Source organism: Nothoprocta perdicaria, unplaced genomic scaffold (genome assembly GCF_003342845.1).
Source record: "Nothoprocta perdicaria isolate Ctin4 unplaced genomic scaffold, notPer1 scaffold_124, whole genome shotgun sequence".
Taxonomy (NCBI): domain Eukaryota; kingdom Metazoa; phylum Chordata; class Aves; order Tinamiformes; family Tinamidae; genus Nothoprocta; species Nothoprocta perdicaria.
In genome coordinates, this window is record NW_020454361.1 from 664,019 (window position 1) to 686,975 (window position 22,957).

General features: G+C 39.8%; 1 protein-coding gene across 1 annotated transcript in view; it reads left to right on the forward strand.

Moving 5' to 3' along the window:
* The window catches only part of BRWD3 (bromodomain and WD repeat domain containing 3), a 47,980-nt gene that overhangs the window by 2,637 nt on the left and 22,386 nt on the right, over positions 1–22,957 (forward strand). Inside the window, exons 5-13 of the mRNA XM_026033213.1 lie at positions 5,354–5,504; positions 7,353–7,451; positions 13,319–13,479; positions 15,048–15,269; positions 16,535–16,635; positions 17,201–17,271; positions 18,536–18,636; positions 19,623–19,663; positions 21,953–22,057. Of these exons, the coding sequence (XP_025888998.1) occupies positions 13,396–13,479; positions 15,048–15,269; positions 16,535–16,635; positions 17,201–17,271; positions 18,536–18,636; positions 19,623–19,663; positions 21,953–22,057 (725 nt within the window). The 5' untranslated portion in view covers positions 5,354–5,504; positions 7,353–7,451; positions 13,319–13,395. The remainder of the gene's footprint in view (positions 1–5,353; positions 5,505–7,352; positions 7,452–13,318; positions 13,480–15,047; positions 15,270–16,534; positions 16,636–17,200; positions 17,272–18,535; positions 18,637–19,622; positions 19,664–21,952; positions 22,058–22,957) is intronic.

A 22,957-nucleotide genomic window follows, 5' to 3' on the forward strand; every position in this document is an offset into this window, starting at 1 on the left:
TTTTTTTTTTTTTTTTTTTCCTTTATCTGTTCCTTTATTCCTTTATTCATGTCAGCATTTCTGTTTTCATAATAAGGAGCATGACTGGGAAGACCTTAAAAACATTTTTTTGGATATTAGGTGGCACTGCCAAAGCCATTTACTTTTCATTAAAAGTTCAGAAAACGAGAAACAGCTGATGCAAAGTCAGGCTTGGAATAAGCTGGAAACTGCTGTTGGATTGTACAATTATTGAAACTTATTATGAAATTATTTTCTCTCGCCTTGAATAATCAGTCCTTTTATATTTTATTTTGCTTATTATTATTTAATATGATAGTAACAATCAGGACTAAAACTGGATCATTATGACAAGATGGGCTGATACTTGATGGTTTGAAATGAGCCTCTTTATTAATCCTCAAAATGACGCTTTCATTGTTTAACATGTTGAAGGAAAAGCTTCTTTTTCCTGATATTGGCTCAGGTTTCGGTGTAGTTGGAATTTGGGCCTTTAAATGCATATGGCTGTAAATTACCTGGACTACTTACTTGGCTCCAGGTGCTAGGGAGAACTAGCTTTATGTTTGAATGTGATGTTCAGACCAAAGCCAACGCTGTGAAGCACATAAATAATTCTGGACTTGTTTGTAATTAACTTGGTCACATAATAAAGCTAAAATAATTACAGATGCTAGTAATAGGGGATGAAGCTTTTCTTACACGGTCTGTCTTTTTGACCACTCAAAAGCAGAAAAACAAATTCAGTTAAAATCCTTGCCAAGTTTTGCAACTATGCTGGCCAGACAGGCTCAAGATAATTGAACGGAGTGGGAATTTACAAGTTCAGAGAAGTCAGATTTTTTTGTTTGTTTGCCTCCTTTCCCAATATTCTGCTCCTGCAAATCTACCTATATCTTTCTTGCTCTAATTGCTGAAGTTTCAACTTTTTTTCYTTCTTTCTGTTCTGAATATGACTGCTAAGGTCAGTGTTGGTGTTTTTCAGAAAATACGCCGCTACTCGCGTCACTGAGTAACTTATACTGCTCTTAGGGTATTTGGAAACTAAGRTATAACAGCATATTTGCCCATAAATCTGCTTTGTCAGGTGATATTTACTCCCACTTTATTTGCCTCAGAGTCAAAAATCTGACGTCGTCTTTTAAGACTTCCTTTATTTGAACTTGGTCTTTTGTTTTAAATATCAGGTACCACAAGGCACAGAAGTACTTTAAGATGCCCTACTAGTAATTGTATCTAGTGAGCAAAACCACATAGAAGCTGTTGGCTTAATAAACTCTTATATTCCTGTTGTCTTTTCTGCCTAGTTTTAAGTACTACTAGTGTGCAACATGTGGCTGCYGGTACAGGCAATTGTACATCTGTATTCCTGAGGCTTCTTGTTTATTTTATTTTGTTATCAACTGGTGGTGATACTGAGATGTGAAGTGTGTCACTGTCCTTTTACAGGCTTTTAGTATAACTTACATTCAATCAGCAATTCTGTTTTTATTTAGTCTCAGAAGTCTAATGTAGAGTCAGCTCTTGTACAGACAACTCAAACTGAATTAACCTACAGTATCAGAACAGTCTCAGTGCGATGTTGTTAGAAATTAGCTGTGTTTATTCCCGATAGAGATGACCGACCGTGACCTGGTTTTCCAGAACTTTCAGATGGACTGTCTCTACTGGCTAACTTGGTTTTGTTRTCTATGCTGAAATTACATGCTTTTTTTTTTCCAGAAAAAAAATAGAAAATTAGCTTTTGTTGGGCAGTGATCCTCAGTGCATTCAAGTCGAGAATTTTATCTGTGAGTGGCTGTGCTAGTGTGGAACAGCTTATAGGATTTGGCTTTGAGTTTCTGCCTTGTCCATCTGCATTGATTTAAACTAGCTCTGAGGCTGAGGTGTTGTTATTTATAGATATTGCCAATCCCAGTATTAGCAGCAGAAAGATAATGCAGTTCTGTCACCTGGGAAAATGTCATCTGGTGGCATGGAGAAATTGAGTGGGTAATGGCTTTTAGAATTGATGTATTTTTGCAAATCACTGTCTTGTGCAAGTCTAGTATTTGGTCTTCCTTTGTGCTGAGATTCCACATTCAAGGTCTTGAGTAATTTCCTGCTTGCTCAGCCCTTTTGGGCCTCATGGTCTTCTCTGCTGCTTGTTGATACAGTCGTCAATTGATGGCTGTTCTGGCGACTGGAGGCAGCGTCACGTGGCTGGCGGCGCTCGGACSTTCCCAATCTGCTGCTGCCACTGCACGACTCGTTGCCCGTGCGGAGAGCTCGGCCTGGGGGGTCCTCCCAGGCCCCCCGCTGCCGTCCGCGTGGCCCCCGTCACACGGGCTCCCTGTGCTCTGCAGGAAGTTTGGCTTTCCCAAAACAGATCATCGGAGCTACCTGATTCTAATTCCTGGGAAGACAGGCGTCGTCTTCTGATAAGTAATAATCACAAATACTCTTTTTATGGCTTGTTTCTTGAAACATTCCTTGGAGGAGAATTTATCAGCAATGAAGCCAGCGGGGCTGGTTTGTTTGATATGGGGACCAACACATTTCTGGCCTGTCCTARCTGTGCAGGGATGATTTCTTGCTTTAGTAGTCTTGCCGATTCTATCGTAATTCCGACGGAAAAATAAACAGGCTTAGGGATAGGCCTGTGTCCTAGCGCTGACTTCAGCAAGTTCCCCATTGCTTGCAGCGCTTATCTGTGTAGCAACTTACTCACACACTAATTAATACTGGTATCATTGTGTTACGTTCAGTGCTGTTTTTTTAATGTAGATTTTTAAAGGATTGATTCACTCTGCCCAGTTCTGGATAAGTTTTAGACACGTAAAGCTTTGTGCAGTTCTTGTATCACAAGACTCTTCTGCGGTGCTGTGGGATTCTCATGCTCTGACATTTTTAACCTTTAAAGGGTTTTTTACACCTTGAGGCAAAAGAACATTTTTTCTTTGTAATGTATCCCAGTATGTGGATCCTGCTGTTGCTTAGGGTGTTTTCAGCTCATCTGTATTAACTTAAAATACCAGGGAAATGATGTTCTCTTTCAAAAAATCTTTATAAAGCCTGTTTCAGGCCTGTGTTACCATTTTCTAGTGTGTTTGATGAGGTGATAATATCCCTATTGCTATTTAGTTTTGCAGTAAGGGTTTTGGACTAAAACAAAGTAGAAGATGTGGTTGTAACTAAGATATGCTTTGCTTTTTTCTGCCCCTCTTTTAATGAAAATGAGATTTATGAGACTTCTGCTGTCCCTGGCTGTATGTTTGTAGCTTCATTTTTGGAGAGTTGCAGTGTCATGAGCAGTTTTTGTGTCAAGTTCTTTTGGGAACGTGAAAAGACAACTTTGTTCGTTTTGAATGTTTGTCTCGGCTTCACTTCAAGCCCAGATATTTTGTTAAGACATTTACAGTGTTTCAGGAATGAGGTAGGAATAACAGGCAACTGTGAAAGTTCACATAAATCTTTTATCTCATTTTGACTTCTGTTGTATCATGTCATTTCCAATTAAAGAAAAATCACTCTTGCCCACTGATCTCTAAGTGACTGTCCAGCTGGGAAGGTGCTAGTGCGAGATGAGAGCTGAATTTTTGTAGAGAAGTCAGGATAGACCCTGTTCTGCTCGGTGAAACCAGTGGCAGAAGGAGCATTCACTGGGCAGSGCTGGTTGTTTTGGGATGCTCCGGAGTGAAGGTTCCTGGAGTAGGACCATGTGGAAGCGCAGTCAGGGCACTGACCTTGCCTGTAATTTGGGGAACRATTCTGCCATTCCCAACAACAGCCCAGAGCTTTGGAAGAGCTCAACGTCCACGCGACTTGCTGACATATATGCATCTTCAACAAGCAGTGACTTAAAGGGCAGAGAATCCTGACTCTCCGCTGTAGTTTCTGTTGAGCCTGGAAGAGTTTTGCTGGCTTTTGGTTAACTCGTGTGTCATTAGAAAAGGCTGTTTTCTCTTTGGTTAAAGTCATATTTGTGGCTTTCTGGGACAGTGTTGGTGCTGCTTGTGATGCAGATTGGGACATTATAAAACATGACTCACTGCTCTGAGCTGCATAGCACCACTGCCGTTGCCCAATTGGAATGGATGACTTCTCAATGACATGTTTAATAATCTGTTTAATGACATAGTTAAAGGAACATTTCTTTGTACGAAGCGGGTCCCTTCCTTCCTGCTGTTTCCCTTCCTCCAGCTCTATGCTGCTGCCTCTCACGTGCTTGGGCAAGAGCTGGGTATATCCCTGTGAGTCCAGCTTGGCAGTGTTGCTGGGCCAAGTTCATGGCAATCTGCTGTTTCAAATAAAGAAGAAAGGTCCGCTCCTTCCTTTCTCGCAGCTCTGACAGTTGTCTGGGTCCATGGCAATGGTTGCTGATCCTTCAGAAACCTTTTTTTCTTTCTGTTGGGTTTGTGCTCATTGGGCAGGGAAGCTGAGCRGCTCCTGCTGCAGTACCCGAGCAGTAGGGCTGATGCGCAGGGGTGCTCAGTCACCTCTCAGCCAGACTGGAGCTGCTTTGCTATTATCTGACATTAGTTTATTGCTTGGTAAAATAAAAACTGCTTTATGATCATCTGCTCATTCATAATATTGCAACAAACAGATGCAAACAGATTATAAGTTGTCCTAATACAAATATCTAAGTATCTTCTTTTTTTTTTTTTCCCCTCAGCTGTTAGTCCCATGTATGTAAGAGCAGAATGACCTGTGTTGTTGGTCTTTAAAAAGGAGATGAATGTGACCATATGYCATGTGCTGAAGGATCTGCATAAGCTAAATGTCTGGTGCGCAGTTCCTGCTGCCAGCCAGCAGATACCTTAGAAGTCAGGCAGGTGCAGGACCTTCTGCGTTACCAGACACGACTTATTTGCTCTTTGGACAGAATGATGGAAAAACTATTACTCTCTAAATAGTCTTTAAATACGAGTCACTAAAGAAAACAAACTATCTCTGTGTAATGAGGAAAAGAAGAATGTTTTCTTGGGATGATAAATTAGCACTCTACGTATGTGAGTCTTAAAAAGAAGACGTATTTTTGTTAGATAAACACTTGACATTGGCTTTTGCTCTCAGGGTAAYGTTTAGATCTTTTAGGTTTTTACACGTGTGCATCTTACTGGAATAGGAATGTCTGATCTTTCAGCTAAACAAGAAATATTGTATTCTAAAAAAATGATTTGCACGATAAAACTGATTTTTGAGGAGGATCCCCAAGCAGTGCATTGCTCAGGGCATTGCACGGAAAGTGCTGGGTTTTGGGAGTTTTGGATGCCTGCTGCAGTCACAGCTATTGCAGGAGGTGCTGGTTCTTTCAGTGCTCCATGCATTTGAACAGACGTGTTAACACGTGTCTTGTTTGTGTGTATAGGTGGCCGTCAATGCACACATCCCTCCGGATTATCTTCTTCGGATCTGTGAGAGACTTGGACCCCTTTTAGACAAGGAGATCCCGCAGAGTGTTCTTGGTGTGCAGACATTGCTAGGGGTCGGGCGACAGTCCCTGTTAAGGGCAGCAAAAGGTAAGATTTTATATTTATGGATGATGGCAAAAAAAGTTTTTCTTTTGATTTACAATGTGATGCTTGTGAAACCTGATCTATCTCCTGTGCTTGTCAGCTCCTGCTTTCCTGTTGCAGTCTTGCTAAAATACAGGCGCTGTTGRTCCTGTAACATTTCCATTTATATACATACATATAAGTTTATTTGGTGAAAAGTGCCATCTTAAGCAGCTGTGATCTACACTTGCTGATCTTGCTTCTTATTCTACCCTGCCCAGCGTGTTGGGCGGGTGCTTGTGTGAGCTATGTGATAAACTGGATTAGAGATCTCGTCCAGCAGAAAAATAACTGGCTTATTTTACATGTATGTGAAAAATACTTATATATGTGTGTGTCTAACATAACCCAGCAATTAATATTTTTTGCKGGGCTATTTTTCAGCCTGATTTATTCCATTATTTGATTCACTGGTCATGCAGCCAGGTGTGTCAGCTTGAAGAGCAGGGAAACATTTGAAGGGTAGGAGAAGGTGGGACTGCTGCTTCCATGATAATTTCTCCTGTCCATCATTTAATAGATAATTTGATGACATCCTCATTCCTTTCATGAATAGAGGAGCAGTCATAGTCCTTTTGAAAAGTTGTCCTGCTTGAGATAATGATCCTGAAGGGCAGTTTTTGTGTTACAGCTGAGTGTGTGGGAGGGTCATCTGCTCTTGAGAGTGGTTCCTCACCTCTCTCTGTTCTTTGCACCCCCTCACTCTTCCTTTGTAGTAACCAGAGCTTATTTGATCCTGAGGTTAGCTGATTTAGAGCTCAACTGTTGCAAAATCTGTTTTAATGAATTAAATCAGCACATGGAAGGATGAAAGTGCCGGAGGTTACAGCCAGAGCAAGAGCATCATCCTGAGCAGGGAGCAGGACCTTCCAGTTCAGTGACCTAACAGTCCACCGCAAAGCTTAGGTTTTAGTAGGAAGGCAGGCTCAGGGGTCTGCTCTGAGTTACAGAAACCTGTGCACCTCATGCTTGCAGGTCCACATGGTGATACACAGGTTCAGTGATCTGTGGCACTGTCCTTCTGTTCCAGCTCTCATTCATCCTGGAAGCTCCTTTCTCTCCTTCCAGATGGCCAGAAATGGAAGAAGTCCAGGTCTAATTTCTGAGGCGCTCTGAACAGTCTCAGAAAATCAATATTGTTCTTGAAAGAAGGCTCTYGGAGGCCAGTTGGTGACAGGGAGCTGGAGAGCCTTTAAAGAAATCTCTCTTCATTTTAGAGATGGTATTTTGGGGGGGAGCGGGGTGCGGAGGAGAAGCTGTAGGGAAGGCACATTGCCACCAATTACGGGAAAACATTTACTGAAAAAAAAAATTCCTTTCTCCCAATATGGGGTGAAATGTGTGTGTGTGTATGTATATTGCTGAATGTACAGTTCTTGCACAGATGATACAGGGTCTTCTATGTCTGAGGAATGCAGAGGGACTAAAATGGTACCCAAGTTCAGTGTTGCCTCAATTTTTCTTTCTTCTTTCAATCAGATTTATACGCCTTACTCGCCAAAAGTGAAGGGGGGAAAAAAAGCTGAAAACATTTACAGTCATCTTGTATAGTAACTAGAATCAGATTTTCAACATCCTTTAAGCATTAAATTTACATGAGGTATTTAAAAAGAGCAAATCTTATTTTTTCAAGAGAACTGTTGCACCTGAAGGACAGGGCATGATGTGCAAGGAAGTTAGGAATGGAATCCTTCCTATTCTAGGAAGGAAATAGAAGGAATAGATGAAATCTTCCTATTCTAGGAGGAACAGGTCAGCTGGACCCAGCTTGGCTATGGTTTCACTAACCAGCTGGTACTCTTGTCGCTGCAGACTTCAGGCACACGCTATGGAAAGGATCTGCCTTCGCAGCTCTTCACCGAGGGCGGCCTCCCGAACTGCCTGCGAATTATGGGAAACCACCAAACGTGGGTGAGTTCTGAAACATAAATAACGTGCTTCGTCTTCCCTGTGTCTTTGCTAATGTTCAAGCTGAAAGTTACTCTTACTGACTGGATTTTCATTAAGGGCTCTTCTTGAACTGTGAACTAATCCAAAAAGAATCTCGCGTTCAATAGAATAACTGTTTTTTTGTATCATGCCTACTTAAGACCTCCATAGTGTGTGTGTGAGCATGTTAGGTTGCTGTGGTCAAGCTTCTGTTTGCAGGGCAATAGTTTAAATATTTTCTTTTAATGATGCCCCAACCTGTTATGGACTATGTGATTGAACAGAAGTRGTCACAGGAGTGTGTAGACAGTATTTTCATTCAGGAATCTTATCCAAAACACAATGTCTGGCTCCAAGCGAACATTTTGCTTCAATAATTCATTTTAGTTTGTTTATGACAGAAAACAGACTACTTGCAGCATTATTCTCCAAAAAGGAAATAACCAGCCCAGTGTTTGCATTACTTCTGTTTTGGTAGTCTGCGTGGTCAGAAAAATAACTTGTGTGAAACATCAACATATATCAGCCATCTGAGAGCTTCTGTATTCTGTTTAATCTGGAAAATGTTTCCCTGGTAAAGTCTAAACTTTCATTAGCCACTGTTAAAACAAGCAACTTGGATCCTTTCAGGAATGCCTGAGTCCACTCTGCCATGATTTGGCATGATCTGATTGCCATGATGATGCCAGCAAGTCCAGTCTGTCATGATTTGCTTTTTGTTAATATATTTTATCTTTATTCACTCCATAAATTTTTGGGCAAATCCATAGACTTGTTTTGTTAGGTTATCTGTTCAGTTAAGTTCCTTTTTGCTGTTAAATGGAAAAGTTTCAAAATGTAATGGGAAGTCTTTTTCTTGATCTTCATCCATCATTTAATTTAAATTCAGAATATTGAAAGTAATTAGGATAATTTCCTTACTGATTGCAATCCTTGCTCTATTTCTTTAAGTAAGTTCCTTCCTCCATGCCAATTTTTCCTTTGAAGATGCAAGAATTATGATGACCATCTTAGATATCTCTTGTATCAATTTCAGCCCTTGTGTTTCTCTGGTCTTTCTCTCATTCCTAACAATTAATCTTTGCCAAAAATGATGATAAAGCTAGGGAAAATAGTAGTCCACTTTGCATAAGGTCTATGGGGTTTTGGCAATAGTATGAAAGAAGAACAATATTAATATGGATCTTCTTTATGGAAAAGAAATGGATATTTGCATAGAATTAGTGCATAGACAACCATTAGATTAGTAATTTTCCTGCTTTTGTCAGACAGTTTGAGTTGTAATGTGAATACTAAAGAAAGAATAATTCCTTTCGGTTAGTTTTGCTCCTTCTGTGTATTTTCACATTTTCTTTTAGACTGCTGCTGAAGTTACTTACTTTATTGTTGGCAGTTGTGTCGATGGATTATTAAGAGGTTGGATTATGGATTTACTGCATACACTCAACTTCCATAGAAGTTATATTTTTATACGGGTTTCTGTTGAAATCTTTAATAAGAAGAGATTTAGACTGCATGCTCTGAAAGCTGTAATATTGTTAATAAACCATAGGAGTGTATCAAGCTTTAGCATTTGCCGTCATGACAGTGCTGTTAGTATAGAATTAATATAATGTCTTAGAGAACAGAATAAATTGTTGCTCTTTTCCCAGGGATTGGTATGTAAGACATGCAACAGTTGCATATGGAAACTTTTCTACCTAAGACTTTATTTTTATAAATACTTGTTCCTGGAGGAAGACAGCCCCTTTTTCTGTACATTCATAAGTTAACAGTAAGAGAGAAAATATATGTAAAGATTAAAATATGGAAAATTGACTATGCACATACTGTGCATGTCTAAGGAGATGATTTTTGAGATTCCCAACTCCTGAAATGGAAATCAAAATTTCTTTTCTGCACATTTGCATTGCAAGTAGTAGATTGTAAAGCTAAAGCGCGTGTTGGATAGTGGTGAAGCTGTAAAGTGAGTGTTGAGAGTGCTGTGATGAGGACATCTGTTATTACCTGATGCTTAGTTAGGTTGCTGTCTCAAAGGCGAGCTTCATACCTACCTTGAATTCTATGAAGGGGCAAAATTGGTTCTTTTTCTGGTGGGAGATGCTGCGATGCGTGAGCTTGGTTTGGCAGTGCAAGGTGCTGAACCCTGCCCTGTCCCCGCAGCTTTCAGCGTGACTGAGCTGCCCCGGAGCACTGGCTTAGTCAGGCTGAGACAGCTGACGTTTTCTGGAATAACTTGCTGAAGGAGTTGGGAACAGGTATCGTACACCCATAATAACGTGTGGTCATGAGAGAAACAAAATGATTGCATAATTTCCCTTGCACTCATGTAAATAAGGTGCAGGAAGAGCAGGTAAAAGAATTCTTACGGCATTTCCTGCTGCGTGACGCCGATTTAAGCTTGCTGCCATGGCGTGTTCCTGCCCTGAGCCGAGGCTGCTCGCAGTTCCCTTGCAGCTCTGGGTCTGTAGCTGCAGTCTTTGGCTTTCCATCTGGGCCAGGCGAATTTACATCTTAATTTTTAGTTTGTGGTCTTCTGATCAGGAAATAGAAGGTGATTGAGAAGATTTTTATGACCGCTGTGATGCACTCATGCGGGTTGATGACTTGGACTCTTACTTGGGTTGTGCTGGAGAACTTTGTTTTCTTTGCAGACTACACAAATTGGTTTAGAAAGAAGATCATTTTCCCTCTTTAGGCGATTACCCCAAGATTATAATAGGATTTTATCCTGCGGATGAAAATACTTGTGTGGGTAGCTATGACTAGAGAATTAGTCTTGGGTTTCTGAACCAGAAAGTTCACAGTGCAAGAAATTGAACTATACGAAAATATATAGGCAAGGTAATCTTTAACTCTGCCACGTAGCAGTGGTTTGATGAGATTAGAAAATCCGTGACGTTCCTGCTCTCTAAAGGAGCCTGCGAAGTCAGTGGCTACGAGAGCGGGGACTTTATGTTGCCTCCATGCTTTCCCCTTTCCCCAAGTCTGCTTGTCCACGTGGCTCCTTGCCTGCCCTCCACAAAGGTGCAAATGTTTGAACCCCCTGTGGCTGTTTCCYGATGTTCATGTGAAATTCAGGCTGTTTCTTCTGCATGCTGCAAGAGATGCCCAGCTCTGTGCAGACCAGGCCCTATGGTGAGGAGGCACCAAGCTGTCCCTGTGTCACAACTATATATAGTACTAYGTTTGCATTGCTAAGTTACAGGGCTTATTTGAAAAGGTAAAATAGTATGATGTGATGTATTTACCCTTAATACYAGGGAAAATATTTTTGACACAAATGTTTCTACCAATATATTTTTATATATATATATTTTTTTGTTTGCAAAAAAACAGGTTGAGGCATAAGTTTAGAGAGAGGAAGTCAGATTAAAGCAGTCKGCAAATGGCTGCAGCTAAACTGGAATGTTTTAATTCTTTTTAAAATAGTAACTTAGCCTTGTAATTCCTAGTGTCTGGTTTGGGAGCATTTGTATTTTTTTTTTCCTTTTTTTTTGCTTGTTTGTTTGTTTTGTTCTTCCTACATCAGTGTCCTGGTAAATGTTTTATATGGAAGTTATCCTTTCTTGTAGCATGGAGACCAAGTTAAGAATTCGCTGTAGGTACCCTAGCCTTGTACCATGTGTGAGACTTCCCTCTGCAACCACATGTGTACTAACTGTGTATGCCCAAAGACCAAGGGCTGTGAGAAAGACACCAAAAATGGATGTATTTTACCAGGTGACCCAAAGCACGTGTCGTCTGAGCTCAGAAATCTGCCCTTCCTGAGGGKAGAATAAGGCAGGTGATGTGGGGCAGCAGTGGGTGCTTTGGAGGCCCCAAGGTTTCTGAGTAAAGAATAAGCTGGTAGAGGCTGCCAGTTGGTAACAAGATTTGGGGGCATCCCTGCTAACACAGCAGGATCTGCGGCTCTGCTGAGAGAGGTGGAGAAAAGGGCTCGAGATTCCATTTTTTTTTCCTAGGGGAGACAACTCTGCTTTAACAGCTGCCAGCTGAACCCCAGCTATTGCTCCAGTCGCAGGTAGAARGCAGATTAAGTTGGTTCAGTGCGTTTTGCTGCTTTAGTGCTGCTGAATATGTATCTTAACATGAAAAAATAAATATTGACTGAAGATAAGGTCATGGTGTGAGCCTGATGATTTTTGCAAATATGCATATCTTTTATGCAGCTTTTTTTTTTCTTTTCTGTAGTGTTTGTATTGCCCCGAGTGATTAAAAATAGACTGTGTTTCAGAGCATATAACTGAGAACCAAAATAAATGCTTTCTGCAAATCTGGAAACAATGAATTTTTATTGCCCATTTGTCTGTCTGCTTGTGTATAAAGACTTCAGTCTTATAAATGATGCAGAAGAGTATTGCCAGTTAGAAATCCTTTTGGAATGACTCTTTTTTTGTTGTTGTTTGCTTGTTTTTTTAAACATCTGCTGTAATCTGTTTTATGTAGGCAATGATGGGATGATACAATTAAGAAAATGGGTCAAATTGTTTGCCACAGTATTAAATGGAAGAGTTGTGGGGCACTTTGGAGCCCAGGAAAGCTGCTATTGCCAGTGCTCTGCGAGACCCACCTGCTCGCTCATGTTAGATCCTGAAGCATCTTTAAAAAAAGCTCCAAAGTTCAAGTGCTATAAATTAGGACAGGTACAATTAAATGCCTCAAGCAGTTATGAGAATCTGCATCAAATCAAAGATTCGAATTAGGATAGGGAATCTTTCTGCTAGGCAGGGAAATGAGATTCGTAGTTATCTTCTTGAGTCTGCTAATAGTGGTTTTTTACTTGATGTTTTGTGCATTTAAGTTACAGGCTGGTTTTGTATGAGACTTAAGTAGAGCAATTTGAAGTAATGTGCAGGGGTTTTCGGCAGTTTGTTTTGYGGGTGTCACCTTTCTGATGAAGGCTCTTTCCGCTGGTACCAGCATTTCTCATTCCTCAAAATGAAATTAGATTGGAGCTACTGTTTATAGGGATAGAGGTTTTGTGGGGGACAGTTGCGAGGGCCATTGACCCTCCCACATGATCTGGAACCCTCTCTGAAGAAAGATTTTTGTCATAACAGAAGAAGCACTAAAAATATTTATTTTTGAAAGACAATAGTATTTCTGTCACTTTCTAAATGCCATCCAAAACCGTAAGAGTAAAACTGTACAGTATTTTCTGTTACTATAAGTAATTTAAGATCTTCAGTATCTTTCATTCACAACAAAGCATAACTGTTTTCCAAGTAGTCAGTTATCAAGAAATCTGCAGAAAATGGCTTGTACTGTCGTATGTTTAAATATTATTTATTGAAAATACTCCTTAAAAAATCCTTAAATTTGTAGCRAGTTTCTCTGTGTAGCAGAATCTGTTATTCAAGTTATTTTTGTGAGACATGGAGTAAATGTACTTTAAATGCATATTTCAGATACAYTTATATGTCTATATAAATGTTATATAAAAGCATGTAGCATTTAAATAAGTATAACATATATGCATATACATATTTGTGTAAAAGTTGAAGTTGAAAAATACTCTTTTCTGTGAGTTTTGAGGATTTTTTTAGATTTAGGATTGCCCATCCTATTCCTGACTGGAGTACTCCTTACTTGGATTAATCTTTGTTAAGAAAGTTCTGCTTTGTGTCTCAGGGTAGATGCTGAAAGGCAGCCTCAGGTTTGGGCTTACCTTTTACAGGAGAGCACGCAGAATGATCTAAGAAGACTAAAGACGTTCAAGTTTATGWATTGCAGTAGTAAAGCTCTTAAAAGATGTTATCAAATTCTGTGCTTGATTTAATTTTAACCTAGTTGGAGTTCCGGATAAAATTGAAATCTTAGTTTTCTTATTCCTTTTGTTTTGGCAGTAAATATAATTTCTGCCAGGCAGTTAACTGGATGTGGGCGTTTCAGCCACCTGTTCCCAACATCCACCTATCAGCACATGAAGATGCACAAGCGGATTTTGGGGCACCTCTCGTCTGTTTACTGCATAGCCTTTGATCGCAGTGGGAGAAGAATTTTTACAGTAAGTTCAGAAACTGTGATTTACTTGGAAGGCTGATTTGCTACGTTTAGTGTGGGTTTTTTTTTTTTTTTTTTTCTCCGAGTTCTACAACAGCCTCTTAATTGCTCCTTGAGATGCAGCTGCAATTTCCAGAAGAGAAGGAGAGGAAAACCTTGGAATGTTTGGGRAAAATTGTCTATTTCTGTGTGATTCTTTTCTTTTTCATTTTTTTAAAAATGCTCGTGACTCCCTTAAACTGCATTTTAGCAGGCTATTTGCTTCTGCATTTAGAACCTTAGAAAAATGTTGTTTCAATACAGAGCTTGTAACCAAAACTGGAAATCTCTGGAATATAACATGTAGGTGATATTACCCTTGCTTTTTATAGTATTTGTTAATTCTGGATTTTTCAAATTAATATGGCATCTTTTAACTGTTAATATTAATTCCTGTCATCTTTTCCTTGCTCTTTTTCTTTCAGCAGCCTTCCCTCTTAGCAGTGTAGCTATTCAGAAGCATGACTGGGAAGGTTATTTGCTGTCTTTGTGTTATCTTGCTACCTTCTCCGTTTACTATAAATTGGTCAAATAGATATGTTRTTATGGTAATTATACTAAGTATTAGACAGGCCTTTCTATTTTTGTTTATACCATAGAAAGTCTGCAGTTATGTAAATGCTGCAACAAATTTGTCTATGAATTTAAAGTCAAAATGATATAATTTAATCAGTAAATCTTCAGTCAAATAATTCAAAATTGAATCATCTTGACATATATGTTTAGTTTTACTGCATCATTTTCCTTAAAATACCATGGTGTCCTAGCAGCACCCTGGAGAGATGGAGGCTGCGCCTCWAATCCAGCACTCAGTTGCTTCAAGAGGCTTTTTCCTGCTCAAGGATTATTTTTTTCCTGGAAATTAGCAGCAAAACTAGTGGCTTTTGTGATATCTAAATTGCATAAAGGATTGTGAGCTCTTGAAAAATTCCTGTACTTGTTGACAGGGTTCGAGTATGAAGTAATATAGCTGCTAATGCAGGTTAAATTAATTTACAAGCACCTGTGCCGAGTATCCTGTAGAGCTGCATGCTGCCCCTGCCCAAGCTCTCTGCCGTTTGAGCAGCACGTGAGGTTGGGCAGTTTCTCTCTTTGGGTGCTTCGATACCCTCCCGCTGCTGCCCTGCAGCTCTTGCTCTTTTGGCTTAGACCTTAAGTCCTGAGATCAGCCTGATTTCCCTTCTGAGCACAGACTGCGTCTACTTACAGCGTGTAATGAAACTTTTATCTTCTTAAATTTGCCTTTCTTATTACTGAACCATACTGGGCCAAGTTACATTGGCAGCACTAACAATATTGAACATCTGAAACATACCAATATGAGATATAAACCAGTGGTTTCAGCTGCAGGAACATCTAAATCCCRGAGGCCACAAGGCAATCCCTACCTTCAGACAGGTGGTTGTGCCTGCCTGGGATCCCACCCGTCTCCTCCTGGGAGCTTCCTGGTGGTGCTTTAGCTTCTTAGGCATCTACACTGTGTACTCTGTATGTTATTTTATATAATCTTTGGAAATTTCTGTGTGGCCTTAGGGGTCAGATGATTGTTTGGTCAAAATCTGGGCTACAGATGACGGGCGCCTGCTCTCGACGCTGCGAGGACACTCGGCCGAGATCTCCGACATGGCCGTTAACTACGAGAACACGCTGCTCGCGGCGGGCAGCTGTGACAAAGTGGTCAGGGTCTGGTGTCTCCGCACGTGCGCCCCGCTTGCCGTGCTGCAGGGCCACTCGGCCTCCATTACTTCCATACAGGTGAGCAACAACATCTCCGTAAATCCTTCGGGGCCTCTTTTCCTGAGAAATGCTGCCTGCTAAACGTCCTCCTTCTGCATTGCTGCTTTGTTTGGAATGCRTCTTAGTCTCTGTTTAAAGGAGCTGTCCTGGATATTGCAGCATGCGAAGAAGCTGCAGCTGCCACAGTGCAGAACAGGTTCTGCTCGAGAATCTGCACTTGTGGCCCAGCAGTTTCAGGTGTTACGTGGCAACTGCCCAGTGAGCAGTAGCAGAGCTGTAAGAAATGACTGAACTGCTGCTCTTTAGTTCTCTGGAGGTGGCACAGTCAGTGGTGCCTGGTAGTTTGCAGTTTATCAGCAAAAAAAAAAGGACAGATGGAAGCAGCCAACAGAAATGAATTCCTGAAGAGAGAAAAGGTCTCCRCAGTTTGCCAGGTTGTGCACATTGAAGGGAAATGCTGCTTGCAGCACCCTCCTTCGGCAGTCTCGCTGCCTTGGATTCAGCAGCTYTCACCAGCGTGCCTGGGATTTCTCCTCCTGTTTTCTGCACTTCCCATTTTGTCTGATTTAGGTAATCTACAGGTGATTTATTTTAAGATGTTATTTTGCAGGCTGTGTATATCACAGCCTCATTCTGCACATTTTTTATTTTTATAACCTGCCTACACTTTTATAGAACTCTGATACTATAGAAAATAATCAGAATCAGAACAAATCACCCCAATTACTCATTGCTTTTAATATAAATCRTGCTCGATACGTTTATCTAGTAGCCAGAGGATTCAAGTTATTGCTGCAGCTGTGAAATCAAAGTGAAACCCTTTAACTGCAGGATGAAGAGTTTTACTACCAAGGGAGGCAGAGAAGAGTTTCTGAGGAGGGTGGAACAGGATCCAAGGGGGCTGCTGCTCTTTGCTGCACTTGGATCTAGAAATCATTTTTGGCTGTGTCACTGTGTTTGATCCAGTTCTGCTGCTAGCAAAAAGTATTCTCTCATTTCATTGCTTAAATAAGAAGGTCTGGATTTCTGTTTCATTTCTTCATTTTCCTGAGTTTTGAGGGGTAAAACAGACCTATCAAAATGTAGCTATCCTTTCTTTTCACAACTGTATTTTTATGGAAGTTCCGACTTTGTGCTTATTCCTGACACGGGTCTCTGCTCTCAGCTGGATAGCAAGTATGTTCATCATGAAACATGATTTCTTGTTAGGGCTGTTGACGAGTTTCCAGCATGTCAGGGAAGAAGGAAGTTAGCTGATTTAACTGTTACAATTTTATTTTTAGTTCTCTCCAGCAAGAAAAGGAACAACACGATACCTCACTTCTACTGGTGCTGACGGAACAATCTGTTTCTGGCAGTGGCACGCTAACACCGTGAAATTTAAGTAAGCCTGTTTAGATAATTATAATTATTTTAAACATAGACCCTATTTCTTTACAATTTTAGAGTGAAGAGGAACACTAGGATGGTTAAATAAGGATGTGTCCCTTTTCAGTGAGCAAGTTTCCTGAGGATATGTCCCTCTGTAGATGTACTGCTATTACAAGCCAGAAGGGAGACACAGACATGGACTAATATTTCTGTTCTTTGCAAGTGTTGTGGAAGAACATTCAGCTTTTCTGTTTAGGAGCACATTGTTCTCTAAAATGTTTAGGCAAAGAAGTTTCAGTGCTTTTAATGAGAACACCACCCACCTGCAGATGTCATCAACCCACAGTCATTAGGGAGTCAATTTGAGTAGCCCAGTAGCTCCCCAGCTTCCTTTCTAAATTTGGCTGAGTTGGTGAGTGGAATGACAAATAAGTTTCAATTTAGAAAAATGGTGGCTTGCTTATTTTGTAAATTAAAAGTAAGCAATAGCAAATTTGAGTATGAATTCTGAAATAGAGGATTGTAGGATGGGTGTGTTGACCTTGCAAAAAATTAAAAAGTTGTGTTTTTGAAAATAGGGATCGCCCTGTGAAATTTGCAGAGAGGTCCAGGCCTGGTGTTCAGATATCTTGTTCTTCTTTCAGTTCGGGTATGTATGCATTATAAAGTGAAGGAAAGTGTTATATGAATAATAATTCACTTGGTGACAGGGCTTTAAGTGGTTTTAAATAAAAATGTCATTAAACACATCTTCAGTTAGTTACAACATTGTCCAGTTGTGATTGTTTGAACTGCTAATATCCACTTCATGCGGATTTATTTGCTTATGTGGATTTATTTACTTGTTTAAATATCTTGACCATTTCAGAGGAAGGTTAAGGCCTTCAGTCTGTTGTGCTGCCTATTACACTTTTCTTGATGTTGAGTCCTCTCTTGRAATGAAAAATTCTTGGAATCTGGCAGACAGTGGCCTCTGCTTAAAAGATGACACTTCTGCTAATTTTTGAGAATTTGGCTAAATTCTTGGAGGATCAATTCTTCTTCTTAATGTGTTAGCCCTTCAGTCATTCCCAGTTCCCAGTCCCAGGTTTGTGCTGAGCAGTCTCGGTCTCTCCTTCTGCTAACCAGGCTGCACGTGGAGCTTCCTGAYGGAATAACTGAGTTTGTACCAGCCTAGAAGTGCAGGGGCGACACTGGGTTATCTCGTTAGGGAACAGCTGGTCACTAAGCTGCTTAATGCTTTTTCTTTACATTGAACAGGAATTCTAAAACAATCTATTCAATCTGTCAGTGGTGGAGCAAGTTCTTACTGTGAACTGGATATTTTTGAAAATATCTGCTTATTTGCAGCTTTTAATTCTCAAAAATTAGGGTGATATCACAGAGCAAAATTACAAGATTTCTGAAATTGAGAGCTGTTCTACAGCCATATGATGCTTAGACCCCATTCCTTTTTTAAAACCAGGATCTCTGGATTTGCTAAAACCTTCTCAGTGCCTTGAGCTGCCCAGTAGAGCCGCTTGTGCAATATTATAGATCGAGAACAAATGAACAGTAGAAGAAATAGTTTAGTCTCTGACTCCTGATTCAGCAATACTTGTTTTTTGTTGAGCTTCAAATAAATATTGAAAACTCACTTAAATATTTTTGCCTGGTGTTGACCCATGAGGTTTTAAAACTCTTTACTGTCTACTTTCTGACTGAAAGCACCATGTTTGGTGCTGAAAGCACCATGATATGGTCTGAGGAACTACAGATCAAAGGAAAATAGTCTATAGTAACTTTTTTTCAGGCTATTTTTTAAAATTCTATTGAAATTTTCTATTTCACACTGTAATGTGCTGCTCTGATAATAATGCAGTGATTAAACTTTGTGGTTCATTGGCTGCTTTTCTTCTCACTGTCTTTCTTAGGTGGCATGTTCATTGCAACAGGTAGCACTGACCATGTGATAAGGATATATTATTTGGGCTCCGAATCTCCAGAGAAAATTGCTGAGCTAGAATCTCATACGGTAAGAGAATCGGAAAGCAAATCTTTAGATTTTTTTTTCCCAATTTACCTTATTTAGTAAGTTGACTATACCATAGTTGACTATGSTATACAAATCCAACCTTATTTTCTATTTTCAGAATTTGGTTGGTTTTCAACACTGATATTTAAACAACTTGAAATTTGTAGCATATCTGTTTTAAAAGTCCTTTGAGACGGATGTTTTCAAAGTGCATTTTGGATACCTTGTCCTCCCAGAAAAACCTTTTTTCCTTCCAGGAAATCTTAAAATTATTTTTAATAAGCCCAGTAATAAGAAAATGTCACTAACGTAGACTCAAATCTGTCTTTATTTCATAGCTGTTAACAAGAGCAGATCATAATCATGATGTTTGCAAAGTGCATGGTAAAAAGTATTCCTGCAAACTCAATTCTAGCAGAACCAATAGGGCTATCACATGTGAGGGGTCTGCAGCATTTATCTTTGCAGCTGGCTAACCCTTCTGCCTACAGGAGCAATAGGCTGAGGCCTAAATTAATTCACTGAAGCTCAATGGGAGTCATGGGCCTCATGTTTAGGTCTTTTAGAGCTCTGAGCCCAGCAATTTAAGTAGTATTTTACCCATAAGAGACACTCGGTGCAATCACTGTCTTATTCCCAGCACCTGGGTGGAGTATTAAGAGATTWAGAGTTTCCCACTCAGCGGGCTGTGTGTGGTGGGGAACGTGACTCACGAGTGTGAGTCTTGTGCCTCTGGGCGGCTCTAGGAGCAGCACAAATTCCCAGCCTCTGGATTTTCAGTTTTAATGACTGTTACCATATGGCTGTTTGGGGAAATTGTGACTTCAAATGTGACTTTTCTAGACATTAATTTGTAAGAGGGTGTTATAAGAGATGTGTGGGAAGATGCAATTTGCCTGTTTGAAGTTCATCAAGAAGATGACTCTGGATGAGTTTTCAGCTCACAAACTCTGTGTTTTTTCCCCCTTTGTTTTCCCCCTGTTTAGGACAAAGTAGTTGCAGTCCAGTTCTGTAACAACGGGGACTGGTAAGTGGGCGTCCTGGGATTTGTCACTGTATGAATTTTTATGTATGATATTTATTTTTTCAAATAACTTTCCAGAGAAAATTGGGTATAATGACAAGTGTTCTGTGACTGTTGGATTCTTATTTTTAGGCTGATCAAATTGTGAACCAGGTTCTGTAGCCTTTCCTTGCAAGTGCCTAGTCAACTACAGCCAGAGTGTGTTCTTGGTATGCTCTCCGGGGAGAGATATGAGGACAGCAAGGAAATATTGTCATCAGGGTTAATTTAATGCATAATGAAAAAAGGGAGGTGTACAGCTGCCTTGCATTTTGCTTTTCTTCATTGAGTTCTGCTTTGTGATCCTTGTGAGAACCTCATTGAAGCTCATAGTGTTGATGGATGACATATGTAGGTTTGCATCTATTGCATTTGCTTTCATTTTTACCACTGACAACATGCCTGGCAAATAGGTGGTTTTCTAGGCCTATCAATGAATTCCCAATTAATTAGTTCAGATAGTAACACCAACCAGTGGTCTSAAAATGTATGAAATGAGCTGTTCGTACCTGCAGAACTGTGCATTTTTTAAAATACCATGAAGACAGGGTGGTGTTGCTTATTACCATGATTAAAATCAGGTTCTTCATGATGAAATCTTCATAGATACCTGTAGGCAGATGCATATGTCACACAGCTGTGTTGGACAGCGGTAGCATGAGCTACAGCTGGTAATCAACACTGTGCAATGATCAGCATCGTGCTGTGAGTGTGACTACAGCAGCTCTGCTTGGCAGAACGTGTAAGGGCTGTGTGCGAGGAGGAGGCATCCAACAAAGTTGTAGCTCAGCTAGTGTAGCTGCACCGGTCATGAGAGTTCTTTGTCATGTACAAATATATGGGAATAAACTGTTAGTGTAATTAAACTACCAGTTCCTTCCAAATGCTATGAAGTTACAATGAAGCTGTGCTCAAGTCACAATGAAATTTTGAAATCATATAGTGGTTGGGAATTATGCTCAGATGGAAAAGTGACGGCTTCCTATTCATTTTAATATAGTGACAGAAATTGTTGAAAGCAAATAAAACAGGAACTTGCCAGAAGCATTTTTTAACACTTCCTCATAGGGGAAAACATCAGGTCAGGGGAACTGAAAAGGTGAAGCAATCACTTATTAATATAAAATTGTATAGAATTGCGTTTTTACATGTAGTATTATGCATAAATGTCATACAYTTTTAAGGGGATGACTGCCCTGTGAAATCCCATTACCTGACAAAGTTTTGGTATAATCTAAAACAAAAAATGATTTCTGTAATGCTGATAGTCAAAGCAGTATGATTTAATTAAAAGTATTTGCTGAATGTTTAAAATTTCTTAAACAAGGAGGACTTTTAAAAGGAAAAGTGTTGAGCTTCACAGCAGGGCTATTTAGTTTTGTTCCACTCGGGTATTTTCCTCCTCTCTCTTCGCCCTCTCCCTAAGCTAATGTATTATAATTTATTCTAGACTTCTGGCGTGTATTTCCCTTTTCTTTTCTGCCACTATGAACTTCTCGAGGGATTTGCTGATGTCATTAAAAAGGGAAAGTGCAGCTTGTATGAATTACGACGCTGAAGTTGTTCCAAGGCCATCTGTTGGCTGTAACCAAACATAATTAATGTTGTGGGATATGAACTGCTTTGTACTGTACCATAGCTGATATGAAAATTGTAACCTCACTGTTTTWTAATTACGCTCTGCAGATCAGAGATGTACAAAGTAAAGAATAAGTGTTGAAAAAAGATGAAATGTTCTCTAGTTTCTGTGCCGTTTCAGATGGGAATGCTCTTGGCTTGCCAAAATTTTGTAACTGCCTCTTACCAGTGACAGTTATTCATGGATATTTTATGACTGGTTTGGTACAGTTATGTTTAGTCATATAAGGAAAAATAAGTGCATGCCTATATGTGTATGTGCGTGTATGTACATACACACAGGCAAGTATACAAGTGTGCATTTATGAGTGTGTGTGTATATATATGCCCTTGTATATATGCATGCACATACACACACGTGTTTGTTTGCTACAGAGTTAAATAAAAGAGCTTGTAGAGACCTGTGAGGTCAATGAGTCCCCTGCCAAGCTCCCAAATATTCCTGCCATAGGATTTAGCATTCCCCAACATAGCACATTCTTGTTGAGGACAGAACCCTGCATAAGGAAGCTATGGAACAGTGAGAAAATAGGGTCAGAAACCAGACCAAAAGCAGCAGGAATTTATTCCTCAGAGTTTCATAACTTTTTTGTTTTTTTCTTTTTTCCCCTYTAGCTTAAGATTTGTCAGTGGAAGCAGAGATGGAACAGCAAGAATATGGCAGTATGAGCAGCAGGACTGGAAGAGCATAGTCCTGGATATGGCCACTAAAGTGACGGGGTAAGGCAAGCCAAACCACAGCGCGGTCTGTAGCATCACTTGTACGTGAAACTAAATCTGTCATCTTACTAAAACCTATTTAGTTATTTCAAGTTCGAGTTAATTTTACCACTTTTTTTTTTTTAATTCCAAGTCGGTCTGTGTTAAGTGATATAATTAATTAGCCTTGAGAGCAAACATGAGTATCTCAGCTCTTATTCTCATGATTGATGAATACTTGAATTTTTATGTAGGAATTAAAAATGTCAAATAGACTTCATATCATCAAGAAGTAGAGCCTCTTTGATCATATGCACATTTTTTGGACACAAAATGTCCCAAACAATTGTTGTTTTATGTCATCTCTCGGCAACGTTGTAGCAGCAACTGCCAGAATCAGTCTTCTCCGGTTACTAGTATTTATTTTATAGCATATRCTGCGCTGTGTTGATTTTTGTGCTRTGGAAAACAGTTACAATTATAATTAATAATAAAATGAGAATAATCATGAACAAAAATATATGATGTGAATGCAAATATGACCAAATTCAAGTGTTTCTTAGAGGTCCCAGTGTCACTAGGATAGGTAATAGTTAGTCTYTTCTATGAGTTCAGTTACTTTTCCAATAAAACAGCTTACTAAGAAAGCATGTGTTGCCTRTTAAAGGTTATTTTAGACATCCTGAAGACAAAAGAYAGTAACAAAGAAGTTAGTGAGAGATGTGAAATTGATTCCCAWCGTTCCTTCTAAAATAACACTTTTGGATTTCTTATTTCATTCCAAGGCCTGGCTTGCTTGGCTGGTTTTCTTGTAAATATATATCCAGAATGTTCTTTAGCATTGTATTTTTACTCAGATTTTCAGAAGAGATGAGATCTGTTCGTTTAGTTCTCGCTTCAGTTCTAGTTTTGGCTTTGGGT